Genomic DNA, 16,505 nt, shown 5'->3' with positions numbered 1-16,505 from the left:
GAACGCACAACTTGTCCACCTTCAGCATACTTGAAGAAGCATCTCCACCCGCATCGTTCAGCCTGGACACTGAGGTCCAGCTCCGAGGGCCTTCTGGTGGTTCCCTCCCTGTGAGAAGTGAAGTTACAGGGAACCAGGCAGAGGGCCTTCTCGGTGGTGGCTCCTGCCCTGTGGAACGCCCTCCCGTCAGATGTCAAGGAGATAAACAACTATCTGAGTTTTAGAAGACATCTGAAGGCAGCCCTGTTTAGGGACGTTTTTGGTGTCTGACATTTTATTATGTTTTTAATATTTTGTTGGAAGCTGCCCAGAGTGGCTGGGGAAACCCAGCCAGATGGGCTGGGTATAGATAATAAATTATGGTGATGATGATGATCCAGAGCACCTATTTTGAACCTCAAAGGTCACAGATTTAATCTCCAAGTGGGAGACTCCCTACCTGGGGAGCAGCTGCCAGTCAGTGCCCAGATTAGCTGGGGAAACCCAGCCAGATGCGTGGGGTATAAATAATAAATTATTCTTCTTATGCCTGTCTCCAGGCACTGCGGTCGTCTGCAAGGGACTCCTGCCTCTGGCCCCTGCAGCCGTTTCTGGGGTGCTTTTGGTGTTGTGGGGTGTAGGCAGGGCAGTTGCCCACAGCTAATCTGAGGCGTTTAGGAGAACCTCTTAATTTCTGCATTTGCTTACAGATCTTGGTGACATCACCCCTGCCATCAACTACGAGGAATACGTGCAAAGAAATGTGGTGCGTATCATGTGTGTGTTGGTCACGTGGCATTTAGGTGGGTCCCAGGCAGCTCCCCATCAAAACACTGGCCAGACTCACACCTGATTATCTTTCTTAGTGAGGTGATGGTCTTGCCTGCTTTGCCTGCCCTGTGGCCGCTCGGCCTCGCAGTGTCTCCCACCACTTGTTACTGAATTTATATCCTGCCTTTTCCTGTTCAAGTTCTCCCTTTCTCCATTTTATCCGTACAACAATCCTGTGAGGTAGACCAGGCCGCGAGAGATTATGGCTGGCCCAAGTCACCCAGTGAACTTCATAGCTGACTTGAGATTTGAGCCACGGTGTCAGGCCCTACTCCTAGACTCTAGCCGTGCCACACTAGCACGTCTTATTGCTTCCCCTGGGATTTTTTTTAAATTCAAAATTTACTTCTTAATAAAATACAGTGGTACCTCGGGTTAAGTACTTAATTCGTTCCGGAGGTCCGTACTTAACCTGAAACTGTTCTTAACCTGAAGCACCACTTTAGCTAATGGGGCCTCCTGCTGCTGCTGCACCGCCAGAGCACGATTTCTGTTCTCATCCTGAAGCAAAGTTCTTAACCTGAAGCACTATTTCTGGGTTAACGGAGTCTGTAACCTGAAGCGCGTGCAACCTGAAGCGTATGTAACCTGAGGTACCACTGTAAAGCAAAGATAAAGAATTTGAGTAAATACTCGGAACGTTACAGCAGGTTGAAAGCAGCATAAGGTTGAACAATATAATTAAACGTACTGTTCCAAAGCATTACAAAAAAGCCTGTTTTTCCATAAATATGTTAGGCTGGTTTATATGTATTCTTTTGTAATGAGTTAGCTTAATCATGGTTACTACGGACCTGATTTTCTCAGTTTATTTAGAAATAGTAGGATATATGTTCTTCTCTCCCCCCCCCCAACACACACTTTTAGCTATTATAATCTTAGCAGCAGGTTCCCAGTCTTTTTTGAAATCTCTGTTGTTCGTGTCTCTCTGAGTTCCCCTGTTAGCTTTGCCAGTTCAGCATATTTCATCAGTCTTTCTTGCCATTCTTCTTTAGTCGGTGTCTTCTCATCTTTCCATTTCTGGGCTAGTAAAATCCTAGCTGCTGGTGTTGCAGAAAGCCTTATTTCAGTCTCCCATGCTGGGGACCCCTTGAGACAGGCAGCCAGAGCCCCAGCCATCCAGGGGCCAGCTATTGCCCAAGATAATCTTGGATGAGAGGGCCTAGCAGTGGCAATTGGCCACGATAGTTTAATGTAGGGTTACCAAACGTCCCCATTTACTGGGAACAGTCCCCAGATTTGCGAATAAGTCTGCGGACAAATTCCATCCCCAGATTTCATCTAATGTCCCCGGGAAACGCAGCAGCGGCAGTCTCAGCAGCCCGGAGCAGTTGGCTCTGGCTGGCTTCAGGAGCTGCTGGGAAGTCCCCATATGATGGTGGTGCAGGGGCTCTAAGATGCAGCTTCCGGGCTGCTTCCACCTTCCCTGACGCCAGCAACTAAGCTGTGAAGGGAGGCTTCATGCTGCCTATCAGAGCAGCCTCCCAACTCCTACTTGCATGCAAGCAGGAGCAGTGCAGGGAACTCTCAGCTGTGAAGGGGAGGCTTCACGCTGCTTATCAGAGCTTGTGTGCAAGCAGGAGCAGGGCAGGGAACTCTCAGTTAGGCAACGGGAAGTCTCCCTTCCCAGCTGAGGAATCCCAGCCCCTCCTGCTTGCACAAAAGTAGGAACGGGATTGGGGCTGCTCCAATGAGAAGGGAGGCATTGCGCTGCCTGAGAGATCCCTGCCCCCTGCTGCTTGCACGAAAGTGGGAACGGGATTGGGTTTGCTCTGATGGGAAGGGAGGCATCGCACTGCCTGAGCCTTGCTACCGCCATTGCTCTCAGCCCTTCTTCTTCGCCTTCCATGCCTGACCCGCCACACACCGCTTCCCCACCACCACCACCACCAAAGAACCAACAACTCAGGGGCTGCCCAGGCTCAGGGAGAAAGGAGATAGAAGCCTTGGAGGAAGGGGAAGCGTGGCGGTTGAGGTCAAGGTGGCAGCCGCCCCTCTGCCACCGCCATGGCTGCACCATCAACGTCCTGAAGATGTAGTATTTATTTATTTGAAGTGTCACCGGATTCATTGAAAAAAATCTGGTAACCTTTGTTTAATGAGCCCTCCATGTTCAGATGCAGTCTACCCTGACAACCATATATCAGGAGTGCTCTGATGGTGTTTCCTGCTTGGCAGGGGGTTGGACTCGATGGCCCTTGTGGTCTCTTCCAACTCTATGATTCTATACCCCTGAGGACAGGACAAAGTGTATGGAAAGCAGTATCTGGAAACAGCCTCTTTTTTGGGGGGGGGTGATGCTGCCCCACTTTCTGCCTCCCATTTACTTTCCTCTCCAGGAAGAAGAGAGGGTTTACTAAGCGGGTTGTGTTCTGCTGGCTTATTATGCAGTAGCAGTTTGGGATTAAAAATAAATAAAATCAGAGTGGTTGGATAAAAAACGGCTGCTTTGCACTAGCCCCCCAGTTCTGAGCAGTAGTTGGCCTTTGCGACCAGAGCGCTCCTTCAGAGCAGGATCGGAACCCCACCTTCTGCAGATCTTGAGCACAAGACACTTGGCTTGATTTGATGTTTTCATCCCCAACATTTTTTTGATTTGAGTTCTACTGAAATGAGGCTGCATTTTAATCTTGTTTTTAAGTTGTATTTTAATCCATTGTTTTTATACCTGGTGTTAGCTGCCTTGAGCCGGGTCTTGGCTGGGGAGGGCGGGGTATAAATAAAAGTTAATTATTATTATTATTATTCTCTCCCCAGGAAGTGTTCATCTCGCACTCCCAGAAATACGCCCGAGAGACCGTTCTGTCCCGGCGCGTTCGGGACTGGGAGGAGATGGTGGTCCCAAAGCTGGAGGAGCAGGTGAGGCTCAGCTTGGGGGGGGGGCAGCAACTGTGTCCCTCCAGGCCTGCCTGACTCCGCCTATTTCCCAGGTCCCACACCTCTTGCCATCTCCCGCCAACAACACCCTCAAGTGATTTTGTGAAGCTGTAAGGCAGGAGTCGGGACGCAGTTGGCGCTGTGGGTTAAACCACTGAGCCGCCTCTTGGGCTTGCCGATCAGAAGGTCGGCGGTTCAAATCCCCGCGACGGGGTGAGCTCCCGTTGTTCGGTCCCTTCTTCTGCCAACCTAGCAGTTGGAAAGCACGTCAAAGTGCAAGTAGATAAATAGGTACCACTCCGGCGGGAAGATAAACGGCGTTTCTGTGCGCTGCTCTGGTGCGCTGCTCTGGTTGAGCAACAGGAGCTCAACCCATCGTGGGAATTTGAACCGCAGACCTGATCAGCAAGCCCAAGAAGCTCAGTGGTTTAACCCACAGTGCCACCCTTGTCGCTTAAACATTAGGAAGTGCACCCTTGTCACCTAAACATTAGGAAGAACTTCCTGACAGTAAGAGCTGTTCGACAGTGGGATTTGCTGCCAAGGAGTGTGGTGGAGTCTCCTTCTTTGGAGGTCTTTAAGCAGAGGCTTGACAACCATATGTCAGGAGTGCTCTGATGGTGTTTCCTGCTTGGCAGGGGGTTGGACTCGATGGCCCTTGTGGTCTCTTCCAACTCTATGATTCTATGATTCTACCTTACACTGTGTTTAAAACCAAAATTGCATTTGGATAGAAACTGTTTCTCAGGCGGCTAGTCCTAGTCTTTATGACCCTGTACCTTCTTCCAGAAGGCAGAAGCTGAAAGAGATCATTTCCGGGGTGCGCACTGTCCTGCTTCCCTAACCTGCTTCCCCCTCTCCACCTAGGAATCGCACGAAGCCTTAGACATCCACAGCTATGGGGACATGCTGGTGTCCAAACTGGGCACTGTGGGCGAGTGGCACTCCTTCGCCAGCCTGGTGGCGGGGCAGCCGCCTTTCGAAGTCTGCCGCTGCTTGCTGGCCTCCCTGCAGCTGGTGAGTACGACGTGCCAAAGGCCAGAGGGTGGGGGCCCTTTTGTGGGTGGGGGTTACGGGGTCCACCTGGGCGTGCCACCCACCCCTTTCCCCTTCTCCTATCGTAGCCAGGTTGTCTTCCAGCCTTGGGGGGAAGGGCTGCAGCTTGGTGGGTAGAGGTCAAAGGTCCCAGGCCCATTAGAGGTATTTAATAATAATAATAATAATAATAATAATAATAATAATAATAATAATACAGTGGTACCTCGGGTTACATATGCTTCAGGTTACAGACGCTTCGGGTTACAGATTCACCAACCCAGAAATAGTACCTCGGGTTAAGAACTTTGCTTCAGGATGAGAACAGAAATCGCGCAGTGGCAGCACAGCAGCAGCAGGAGGCCCCATTAGCTAAAGTGGTACCTCAGGTTGAGAACTAAGAACAAATTAAGTACTTAACCCGAGGTACCACTGTAATGAATTTTTATTTATACCCCGCCCTTCGCGGTTCAGAAAACCGGGCTCAGGGCAGCTAACAACAAATTTAAAACACTTAATTGTGATACAAAAACAGCATAAAATGCAGTATAAAATGTGAATAACAATAAAATAAAAAAATCAGTTTTGGTGGAAACTCCATCCAATAAACATTAGATGATCACCAGGGCTAGCAAGTAGGCCAGGGGAGAATTAGCTGTGGGGTCTCAGAGCAGGGGAGGGGAAGGGAAATAAAAGATAAGGCTGAATTCAAATTAAAGGCCAGGCAGAATACCTCTGTCTTACAGGCCCGATGGAAGGAGGTTAAATCCTGCAGGGCCCTGGTCTCTTGGGACAGAGCATTCCACCAGGTTGGAGCCATCACTGAGAAGGCCCTGGCCCTGGTGGATAGTCTGACTTCCTTAGGGCCCGGGACCTCTAAGCTATGGTTGTTCATGGACCTTAAGGTCCTTTGCGGGGCAGACCAGGAGAGGCGGTTTTGTAAATACGAGGGCCCTAAGCCACAAAGGGCTTTAAGCAGAGGTTGGATGGCCACCTGCCAGGCATACCTTCGCTGGGATTCCTGCAATGCCGGGGGTTGGGCTGGATGACCCTTAGGGGCCCCTTCCAACTCTTAAGATTCTATGATTCATTCCCCGGTGACATCTCCAGGTAGGGCAGGGAGAGAGACGTCTGGGATCCCCAAGAGTGTTGCTGCCTGCCCATGTGGCCAATACTGAGCTAGACAGACCCCAGGAACTCGCATGGTGGAAAGCAGCTTCCCTGGTTCCACATTGTAGCCTGTGGGTTAGCTCAGCTGGTAGAGCACGGGACTCTTAAATCTCAGCGTCGTGGGTTTGAGCCCCACGTTGGGCAAAAGAATTCCCGCATTGCAGGGGATTGGACTGGATGATGATGATGATTTATTTATTACTTATCTCCCACCCATCTGGCCAGGTCTCCCCAGTCACTCTGGGCGGCTCCCAACAGAACATTAAAAACAGAATAAAACTTCAAGCATTAAAAACTTCCCTAAGCAGAACTGCTTTCAGATGTCTTCTAAAAGTCAGATAGTTGTTTATTTCCTTGACATCTGATGGGAGGGGATTCCACAGGAATTGTGGATCATCTCTCTGTAGTGATGTAGGGATATAGGAAAAGGTGAACAGATTCTTACTTTTTATTGTTAACTGCCTTGGGAATAATAATAATATTAATGATAATAATTTTTTATTTATACCCCGCCTATCTGGTTGGGTTTCCACAGCCACACTGGGGCGGCTTCCAACAGGAGGTTAAAAATACATGAAAACATCAGTCATTAAAAACTTCCCCAAACAGGGCTGCCTTCAGATGTGTTCTAAAAGTCAGATACAGTGGTACCTCGGGTTAAGTACTTAATTCGTTCTGGAGGTCCGTTCTTAACCTGAAACTGTTATTAACCTGAAGACCACTTTAGCTAATGGGGCCTCCTCCTGCCGCTGTGCAATTTCTGTTCTCATCCTGAAGCAAAGTTCTTAACCTGAAGCACTATTTCTGGGTTAGCTGAGTCTGTAACCTGAAGCGTATGTAACCTAACCTGAGGTATCACTGTAGTGGTTTATTTCCTTGACATCTGTTGGGAGGCTGTTCCACAGGGCGGGCACCACCACTGAGAAGGCCCTCTGCCTGGTTCCCTGTAACCTCACTTCTCTCAGTGAGGGAACTGCCAGAAGGCCCTCGGGGCTGGACCTCAGTGTCCAGGCAGAACGATGGGGGTGGAGATGCTCCTTCAGGTCTACTGGACCAAGGTTGTTTAGGGCTTTCAAGGTTAGCACCAACACTTTGAATTGAGCTTGGAAACGTCCTGGGACCTCCGGGGCTCCCTTCCCGCTCTACAGTTCTCTGATTCCACGTCTTCCTCTAGGCCAACGACTACACAGTGGAAATCTCCCAGAAGCCTGGCCTGGAGGAGGGCATGGACACCATGGCTCTGCGCCTGCTGACCCAAGACAAGGCACACGACCGTTTCCGCACCTACACGGCTCCCTCGCTCAGCCAGCCCTGACGCCTCTCCTCCTGCGCACATGCGTGTTTGTGTGTATATATGTGTATATATCTCTGTACAGCTTCTGCACCCTCCTTTCCCCATTCTGCTTAGACCCTCTTCTCTTTGCCACAATAAACTCGTGCGCTGGAGTCATTCCTGGGTTTCCTTTCTGAGCACCGGGCACCAACCACAAGGACAAAACTCGGGATCTGTTCCCTTGTGGGATTGTGTTTCCGTTGAGACCATGGGTCAAGATGCGCAAGCCGAGGGATCCTGCTCTGTCTGGTCTCTGCGGCCCTTAGGCCTAACCTTCCTCTGCTGGCGGCAAAGAGGCTGTTTGGAACCTGGAGGCCGGCTGGAACAAGAGCTGCACTCATTTGTGTGACGCTGGTTTTGTTCCTTGCAGCGCAGTTTGAGGAAGGGCAGCTCTGCAGTGGTTAAGCTTTACTGCGCATGGGATTAAAGGCTTCTGTGCAGCCAAAGTGTTTGTCCGCCCAGGAGGTTGTCTGCTGTATAGTGTCTCTCTTCTGGCCACGAAAGCAGCAGCAGCATTCGAGCACTAGGAAAGCTACCCGCCCTTTGAGGGTTCATGCTCCAAGATTCATGCATTCCCAGGAGCCACAACGTAAGTGCTGCTCTTGGGAATGCAAAGAGCGGGCAACACTCCCAGAGTTACAACCATTTCAGCCATTAACTCGAGGCTACAGAATTTCACAAGCTTCCCACAAGACACCAGGTGTACCAGGAATCTATTGTTATACAGTGGTACCTCAGGATGCGAACAGGATCTGTTCCAGAGTCCCGTTCGCATCCTGAATAGAACGTAAGACACGTGTGCGCGGGTCGTGTTTTGCCACTACCGCGCATGCGCATGACATCATTTTGAGCGTCTGTGCATGTGCAAGCAGTGAAACCCGGAAGTAACATGCTCCGTTACTTCCAGGTCGCCACGGAGCACAACCCGAAAATACTTATCCTGAAGCGTATTTATCTCGAGGTATGACTACTGGCAGGGAAGCCTACAGAAATAATTAAAAAGGAAATAGAAAAAAGAACCCCAAAGCTACTAAATCGCAAGGCTGACTAGCAGTAAGGGGTGCCCCCACCTTGGCTGTGAGTCCAGGAAGGCCTTTCCTTACCTGGCCTGACTCCAGCTGCAAAAGCAGAGGTTGCTGAACAGACTCTTGGGCGGGGGAGCTGCTCTTGGTTTTTTGTATCTTTGTTTACAAACTTAATTCATTCCGGAGGTCTGTTCTTATGCTGAAACCGTTCTTATCCCGAGGCACGCTTTCACTAATGGGGTTTCCCGCTGCCTACGCACCTCAGGTGTGCAACTTCCGTTCACATCCCAGGGCAAAGTTCACAACCAGGAGGACCTGCTTCCGGGTTAGCGGAGTTCGTAACCTGGAGCGTTCGTAACCAGAGGTACCACTGTACAGTGGATGCTCGGGTTGCGAACATGATCTGTGCGGGATGCACGTTCGCAACCCACAGTGTTCGCAACCTGCAGCAGCGCGTCTGCGCACATGTGCGTCGTGATTTGGCGCTTATGCACATGCGCTTCTGTGCATGCGTAACCGCCAGAACCCGGAAGTAACCTGTTCCAGTACTTCTGGGTTTCAGCAGTCCGTAACCCCCCCAAAAAAACAACGTGAAGCGTCTGTAACCCAAGGTATTAAGGTAAAAGGTAAAGGTACCCCTGCCCGTACGGGCCAGTCTTGCCAGACTCTGGGGTTGGTGCGCCCATCTCACTCAAGAGGCCGGGGGCCAGCGCTGTCCGGAGACACTTCCGGGTCACGTGGCCAGCGTGACATCGCTGCTCTGGCGAGCCAGAGCCGCACACGGAAACGCCGTTTACCTTCCCGCTGGTAAGCGGTCCCTATTTATCTACTTGCACCCGGAGGTGCTTTCGAACTGCTAGGTTGGCAGGCGCTGGGACCGAACAACGGGAGCGCACCCCGCCGCAGGGATTCGAACCACCGACCTTTCGATCGGCAAGCCCTAGGCGCTGAGGCTTTTACCCACAGCGCCACCTGCGTCCCTTAACCCAAGGTATTACTGTATAATATTTTGCTTACTGTTTGACTACTCTTGTTGTAGTTATGTGGGGGGGGGGGTTCCATGTTGTAAGCTGCCATGAGCGCAGTTTGAGCTGTGGAAAGCTGGCATACAAATAAAAGGATGTCTGCATGTACCCAGCAAACCACTGCGGAGAGGCTTCCACAATGCGTGCCACCAGAGAAGGCAGTCGAAATGATGCCCAGAGAGTAGGCTCTCTGTGACATTCTGGCCGTGGCTGGACAGCAACTCATCATCTCTGGCCGCTAGGCTGGGGCTGGTGGGAAATCAAGTCAAAGTCCAGAAACACTGGGAAGACATTCAAGTGTTAGAAACTCGGATATATCAGCTAGGCGCCAAATGGCTCCTTAACCCAGGGCTACCGTCGCCAAAACAGAATGCCATTTGGGGGCCAGGCGGCTTGGAAAACAGAACATTTTGGTCCCTGAAATTCATTCTGAATTTGTGGAGGTAACATATATAACCAATAGAATTCTGCAGAATACGTTGCTAGGGTGTGAAAACAGCCAAGATCCATGGATCCCCAGAAATACATCTCCAGGCGGTCAAGACATCAGGTGGCATCCTGGTGCCCGGGCATCTTCACTTGGCTGCAAGTGGTAGATAGGTAAAGGTACCCCTGACCATTAGGTCCAGTCGCGGACAACTCTGAGGTGGTGGCACTCATCTCGCTTTACTGGCCGAGGGAGCTGGCATACAGTTTCTAGGTCATGTGGCCAGCATGACTAAGCCGCTTCTGGAGAACCAGAGCAGCGCACGGAAACACTGTTTCCCTTCCCGCCAGAGCGGTACCTATTTATCTACTTGCACTTTGACGTGCTTTCAAACTGCTAGGTTGGCAGGAGCTGGGACCGAGCAATGGGAGCTCACCCCGTCGCAGGGATTCGAACCGCCGACCTTCCGATCGGCAAGCCCAAGAGGCTCAGTGGTTTAACCCACAGTGCCACCCGTGTCCCATGGTAGATAGCCAGGTGCAAAATGCGCCCGGGTGAATTTCAAACACTGGCGCTGATCAAAGGGCTGCAGCAGCGCCAAGAGCAAAGACGTTTGGGACTTCTAAGTTTAGAAGGGGGGTGAGAAAAGGGGAGGGCATAAAATGCATGTATGGAGAAGGGACAGATGTTTCTCTTCCTCAGACTGCAGCTCAGATGGGGGCGGGGGAGATTCAGGCCAGACAACAGCATATTTAAGCCGGATTTCACTGTTGCAAGATGTGATGGTCCCCAATTCGGATGATCTTAAAAGGTATTTTAAAACTTAATGGAAGGCAAGATTGGTTTGGACTCAGTCTGACCCTTATGTTTCCCTCCCCTTATGGTTTTGATCTATGGGCTACTTTTAAAATGAGACTGCATTTTAACCTGTATTTTAAATTAGGGGTTTTGTTTCTATTATGTTTTTACTGTAATTTTACTGGTGTTAGCTGCCAGGAAGGGCAGGGCATAAATAAAATTTATTTTTTTTATTATTATTATTATTAGCTGCTGTGGCTATGTGTCAGACTGCAGGACAAGGGATGAACCAGAATGCCTGGGAGGGAACAGCAAATCCTCAGCCCTTGAATGTACCCCAGATTAATCAAACTGCTGCAAGCAGAGACGCCCATTTTATAGTGGGGAGCATCTGCGCTTAACCTGGGGGCTTTGTGCTTCAGAGGGAAAGAATCGGAGCAGCAGGGGTGCCCATCCACAAACAGTAGCTCTTTGGAAAGCAATCTTGAAAGCCTTTGCTGCAGCTCTTGGAAACCACAGCGGACAGACAAAGAAGTATGTTTGCGTTTGTTAAAAAGCACCCCAAAATATTTTGTAGGAAGCAAAGCAAGCCTCTCTTCTCCCCCAGGTAACTCAGTAAATGAACACACGCAATATCAGTGAATAGCAATGTAATTTCTCCCTTGAAATAGCCTCCAGAACTCACCGCCACCAGGTGCCAAGACAGAAGCTTGTAAGTTGAAACAGCACCCCCCGCAAAAAGAGCAGCGTTAAGAGAGCCGCCTGCCAGGCCTCCCTCTCAGCCAAAGAGGCTCTGGTAGGTGTCCATGTGTCCCTCCACACTCTTGGCGATCTGCGCCTCCGTCTTGTTCCGGTTGTAATAGTCCAGGAAGAGCCCATCTGGGCTGAGCAGGTAGATGATCACTGTGTGGTCCACAATGTAGTCGCCATCCTTATCTCTGGGGCCGGCGCTGGCGTAGACCCGGAAGGCCCGGCCCACTTCCCGCACCTGCTCTGGGGTGCCCGTCAACCCCAGGAGGCGCGGGTGGAAATCCCGGACGTACTTGGCCAGCGCAGGCACGTCATCCCTCTCGGGGTCGACCGTGATGAAGACGGGCTGGACTCTGGGCAGGTGAGATTTGCCGTCCAGCAGTTCCACCACGCGGCTCATCTTCTCCAGCTCCTCGGGACAGATGTCCGGGCAGTGGGTGAAGCCAAAGTAGAGCAGGACCCAGCTGCCCCGCAGGTCGGCCTTGGAGCGGGGCCGCCCCGTGTGGTCCAGCAGCCGGAAATCCCCCTGCCCGAGGGCCAGCTTCCGCAGCTCCTCAATGCGCCTCAGTTTCTCCTGCCGGAGCTTCTCTTTCCGCAGGTACAGCCAGCCGGCCAGGATGCCGCCACCAAAGAGGGCCGTGATGAGCAGTCGAGTCTTGAACGGGAGGCGGGGGCCGGACGAAGGGCTCTGCGGGGTCCCCTGGGAGAAAGACCTCCAGCCGGCCGCGTGCCGCTGTGTCCTGCTGGGGTGCGAAGCCCCTCTCGCTCCCAGACAGGCGCCCTGGGCTGCGGAGTCAGAAGCGCCCTTTTCCAAGGGATTCAGCAGAGATGCCTGCCAACCTGTGCCACCAACCAAAGATGCAAGCCGGCTGTGCCAGGCTGCCTGGAAGCGGCACCTGGCTTGTTTGCAGAGAAACAGGCATCTTCTTCTCCCCCAAAGGTGGCAAGTCTGGCCTGGCACCACATGCCAGAGGCTCGGGCTGACAAAGGACCGAAGCATCCCGGACAAATCTGGAAGGAGAAAACCTTATGTGCTTAATTAATATAATAATAATTTTTTATTTATACCCTGCCCTCCCCAGCCAAGACCAGGCTCAGGGCGGCTAACAACTAATAATAAAAAAAGTTGATTAAAATACAATTTAAAAGATTAACATACAACATTAAAACATTAGGGTGCAATCTCTTCATAGGAGGAGAAAGGAAAAAGAGGGGGAGGGAATCAAACTAATTCTAAGCCAAAGGCCAGGTGGAACAACTCTGTCTTACAGGCCCTGCGGAAAGAAATCAGATCCTGCAGGGCCCTGGTCTCATGAGACAGAGTGTTCCACCAGGCCGGAGCCAGTGCTGAGAAGGCCCTGGCTCTGGTTGAGGCTCATCTAACTTCCTTAGGGCCCGGGACCTCTAGGGTGTTGCTATTTATGGACCTTGAGGCTCTCCGTGGGGCATACCGGGAGAGGCGGTCCCGTAAGTACGAGGGTCCTAGGCCATGAAGGGCTTTAAAGGTCAAAAGCAGCACCTTAAATCTGACCCTGTACTCCACCGGGAGCCAGTGCAACTGGAAAAGCACTGGATGAATATGCTCCCATGGCAGAGACCCCGTGAGGAGCCTCGCTGCAGTATTCTGTACCCGCTGGAGTTTCTGGGACAGCTTCAAGGGCAGCCCCGCATAGAGCGAATTACAGTAGTCAAGCCTGGAGATGACCGTCGCATGGATCACTGTGGCCAGGTCGGGGCGGGATGGCCATCCATTAACAGATAGAGCTGAGTGTCATTAGCATATTGGTAACAAGCCAGCCCAAAGCTCCGGATAATCTGGGCAAGGGGGCGCATAAAGATGTTAAAAAGCATCGGGGAAAGGATTGCGCCCTGGTGCGATGATATCTCCCTCCCTAGTGCCACCCTCTGTCCCCGACCAGAGATAAAAGAGCACAGCCATTTAGGGGCTATGCCCTGTATCCCCACATCGGCGAGGCGGTATTCCAAAAGATCATGATCGACCATGTCAAAGGCTGCTGACAAATCTAAGAGAATCAGCAGTCCCAACTCGCCTCGATCCAATTCAATTTATGCCCTTGCATTTGTGGGGCGCAGAGGGGTTTCCCCCTGCCTACATTTTTTCCTCAACCAGCCTATGTTGCAGGTTGGACAGAGCCACAGCAATTGGTCCCCGGTCCCCCAGCAAAGTTTGCGGCCGGGCAGGAGCTCGCACCGGCGCAGTGTGCAAGCTTGCGTGAAACACCAGGTTCTTCCTCAAGCTAGGTAGTTCCAAAAAAGGCAAGGAAGAATTGGAGAGCGTCTGAGCAGTGGAGCGATGTTAGACTGGAAATGCTAACAGGAGCTTTTATGAAATCTCCCCTTACCAGGGAAGGTCCCCAGGGGAGCCACTGCCTCTCAGCCATCCTACCTCCTCGCAAGATTGTTGTGAAGATAAAAATGGGGAGAACAATTGCATGCTGGTTGAGCTCCCTGGAGGGAAATGGTGGGCCATAAATACAATTAATAGCAATAATTAACAAGAAGCCTTCTGTTAAGGGAAATAGGGGTACAAGGATCCTACCATTGGCTCCCAGTACGTTTCCGAGCACAATTCAAAGTGTTGGTGCTGACCTTGAAAGCCCTAAACGGCCTCGGCCCAGTATACCTGAAGGAGGTCTCCACCCCCATTGTTCTGCCCAGACTCCGAGGTCCAGCTCCAAGGGCCTTCTGGCAGTTCCCTCCCTGCGAGAAGCAAAGCTACAGGGAACCAAGCAGAGGGCCTTCTCGGTAGTGGCACCCGCTCTGTGGAATGCCCTCCCACCAGATGTCAAAGAGAACAACAACTATATGACATTTAGAAGACATCTGAAGGCAGCCCTCCTTAGGGAAGCTTTTAATGTTTGATGCATTACTGTATTTTAATATTTTGTTGAAAGCCGCCCAGAGTGGCTGGGGAAGCCCAGCCAGATGGGCGGGGTATAAATACGATATTATTATTATTATTATTATTATTATTATTATTATTATTACCATTCATCTGGGAATATGGAATGTGAAACCACTGAGAAGGAGCACTCTAGCGCTCTTCTCCCAAAGGGACTATGGGTGAGGAAGGGGGCAGGAGAGAAAGGCAGGCAGAGCAGAGAGATTTTACCTATGAAATAGCTCATAGGTAGCACAGCAGTTGAAGCTGGCCTGTGGGTGGTGAGTTCAAGTCTATCCCCTGCTGTGGATTCAGAAAGTCCAATTTCTTGGCCTCGTATCTCCACTTCTGCAGCTCAGGGCAGTCACTCCGGGCGACTTCAAGAGCCACCAAGGCACAGTCCCCAAACCCACCCTTTCTTTCCACAGAGGGCATTCTCTGCCCACTGCAGTTGGAGGCAGCACTGCTGCTGGATCCCTGTTGCTGGAAACGGCAGGAGGAGAGAATCGCTCGTGTTCAGATCCTGCTGGACCAGGTGGGCCATTAGCCTGATCTAGCGAGGAGGATTTAAATTTGTATTAATTGTTCTTTCCTAAGACCCCCTTCTGGGGCGACCCTTCCCCTCCCCCTCTTCAAACAGGGTCCTAACTCAAAAAACCCTGGGAAGCCTCAAAGGTCTTTCGGGAACTGGGAGGGGGAGCAGATCCTGCTGGAGGAAGGAGCGGGGTGCAATGTGAAAATGCCCCCCCCAATTTAACCCCTTCCCTGGGACGCTTTGAGGAGAAAGAGGCAAAGGTCATGCGATCCCTGTGAGGATGTTGGCAGGCAAAGGTCTGCGAGGAAGAGAAGCGGAAGTTGTTGTTGCTCTCTTTCACCACCTTTCTCTTTTCGGCTGGGTTTCTCCACCTGTCAACCTTCTGGCAGGCAGAAATTCAGCAGGTGGGGATTGACCCTCGCCAGGGATTGCTTTGAAGTCATTTCTGCACCAGGGAAAGTAAAATTTAGCCCAGTTCCACCCCCCACACACACACCTGTCCAGTAGCGACCTGAGACCAACTAAGTTAGATACTGGTATGAGCTTCTGTGTGCATGCACACTTCTCCAGATGGGGAGACTGGGAGGAATTTATTTTATTTCTTGATTTATTTTATTTTGTTTCGATTACGGCAGACCAACACGGCTACCTACCTGGAACCAGAACCCTGCTCTCCTTTTCCTCTAATCCACTCCCTCCTTTTCCCAACTCAAACCTGGGGGGGGGGTCCCTCTGATCTCCTCCCCCCCCCCCCGTGAACCAAGCAGGGCTCGGACCCCCTGCAGGCTCCCAATTCCCCCTTCCCCCACGCATTGCATCCCCTCCCCCAATGCACCCCCTCCCCTCCCCCGCATCTGCTCCCTCCAGCCACGTGCTTCCTCCTTACTTCCGGGTTCTCCTGCCGGCGGACACCTTGGGCTCGACCTCGCCGATTCTGCGCATGCGTGCTTGGGTGTCCCGCCGGCTCCACCTCCTCGGCCCTCCCCTTCTCCCTGCCTTGCCTGTTCCCCGGAGCGGCCAGCGGAGGGAGCTCCAGCGCCGCACGAGGGGGGGGGAATGGGCTGACTTTTTCTTTCTTTTTCTTTCCCCCCAGAATTAGTTGTTGTTGTTGTTGTTGTTGTTGTTGTTGTTGTTGTTGTTGTTGTTGTTATTATTATTGCAGATTGGCTGTTGTTAAGGAGTTGTTGCACGCTTCCAAAGTATTATTAGCTTATTGCACTTGCACCGTTTCTTCCCCTTCCTTGCATAATTTCACCTTGAGAGACAAAAGGCGGTGCAAATGCAATAAGTAAATAATACAGTGGAAGCGTGCAGCAACTCCTTAACAACAGCCAATCTGCAACAACAACAACAACTAATTATGGGAGGCTGGGCTGATCGCGGAAGAATGGATGCTTTTGAATTCTGGTGCTGGAGGAGACTCTTGAGAGTCCCATGGACTGCAAGAAGATCAAACTGATCCATTCTGATGGAAATCAGCCCTGAGTCCTCACTGGAAGGACAGATCCTGAAGCTGAGACTCCAAGACTTTGGCCACCTCAGGAGAAGAGAAGACTCCCTGGAAAAGACCCTGATGTTGGGAAAGATGGAGGGCAGAAGGAGAAGGGGACGACAGAGGATGAGATGGTTGGACAGCGTTCTTGAAGCTACCAGCATGAGGGAGGCAGTGGAAGACAGGAGTGCCTGGCGTGCTCTGGTCCAGGGGGTCATGAAGAGTCGGACACGACTAAACGACTAAACAACAACCACCCCCTTCCTTGTCTAGTTTTGCACAAGCCCTGGTTAATTCAACCCTTGGGCCAAACAGAATGAGAAGGG

The 16,505-nt window shown here is 51.5% G+C and overlaps 2 protein-coding genes across 9 annotated transcripts in view; one reads left to right on the top strand and one right to left on the bottom strand.

The window, feature by feature from the left end:
• NCAPH2 (non-SMC condensin II complex subunit H2) overlaps positions 1 to 7,342 on the top strand; it is a 32,686-nt gene extending 25,344 nt beyond the window's left edge. For all 6 annotated transcript variants that reach the window (XM_083700376.1, XM_083700374.1, XM_083700378.1 and 3 more), the window contains 4 exons: positions 690 to 745; positions 3,568 to 3,669; positions 4,555 to 4,704; positions 7,067 to 7,342. In XM_083700376.1, coding sequence (XP_083556502.1) covers positions 690 to 745; positions 3,568 to 3,669; positions 4,555 to 4,704; positions 7,067 to 7,207 — 449 coding nt within the window. In that variant the 3' untranslated portion in view covers positions 7,208 to 7,342. The remainder of the gene's footprint in view (positions 1 to 689; positions 746 to 3,567; positions 3,670 to 4,554; positions 4,705 to 7,066) is intronic.
• A 3,727-nt stretch (positions 7,343 to 11,069) lies between these two features.
• SCO2 (synthesis of cytochrome C oxidase 2) lies at positions 11,070 to 15,663 on the bottom strand. 3 transcript variants are annotated; one of them, XM_083699597.1, is made up of 2 exons: positions 15,574 to 15,663; positions 11,070 to 12,261 (listed from the first exon to the last, which is right to left on the bottom strand). In XM_083699597.1, exon 2 carries the CDS (start codon positions 12,248 to 12,250, stop codon positions 11,279 to 11,281), a length of 972 nt encoding a protein of 323 aa, XP_083555723.1. In that variant the 5' UTR covers positions 12,251 to 12,261; positions 15,574 to 15,663; the 3' UTR covers positions 11,070 to 11,278. The 3 variants fall into 3 exon arrangements, with proteins under 3 accessions (XP_083555723.1, XP_083555725.1, XP_083555724.1); XM_083699599.1 differs by having other exon boundaries at positions 11,070 to 12,276; positions 15,574 to 15,635; XM_083699598.1 differs by lacking the exon at positions 15,574 to 15,663 and adding an exon at positions 15,341 to 15,473.
• Positions 15,664 to 16,505: the final 842 nt, after the last annotated feature.

This window comes from Podarcis gaigeae (assembly GCF_964106915.1).
Source record: "Podarcis gaigeae genome assembly, chromosome: 10".
NCBI lineage: Eukaryota > Metazoa > Chordata > Lepidosauria > Squamata > Lacertidae > Podarcis > Podarcis gaigeae.
This window is presented reverse-complemented; position numbering and strand designations above follow the sequence as displayed.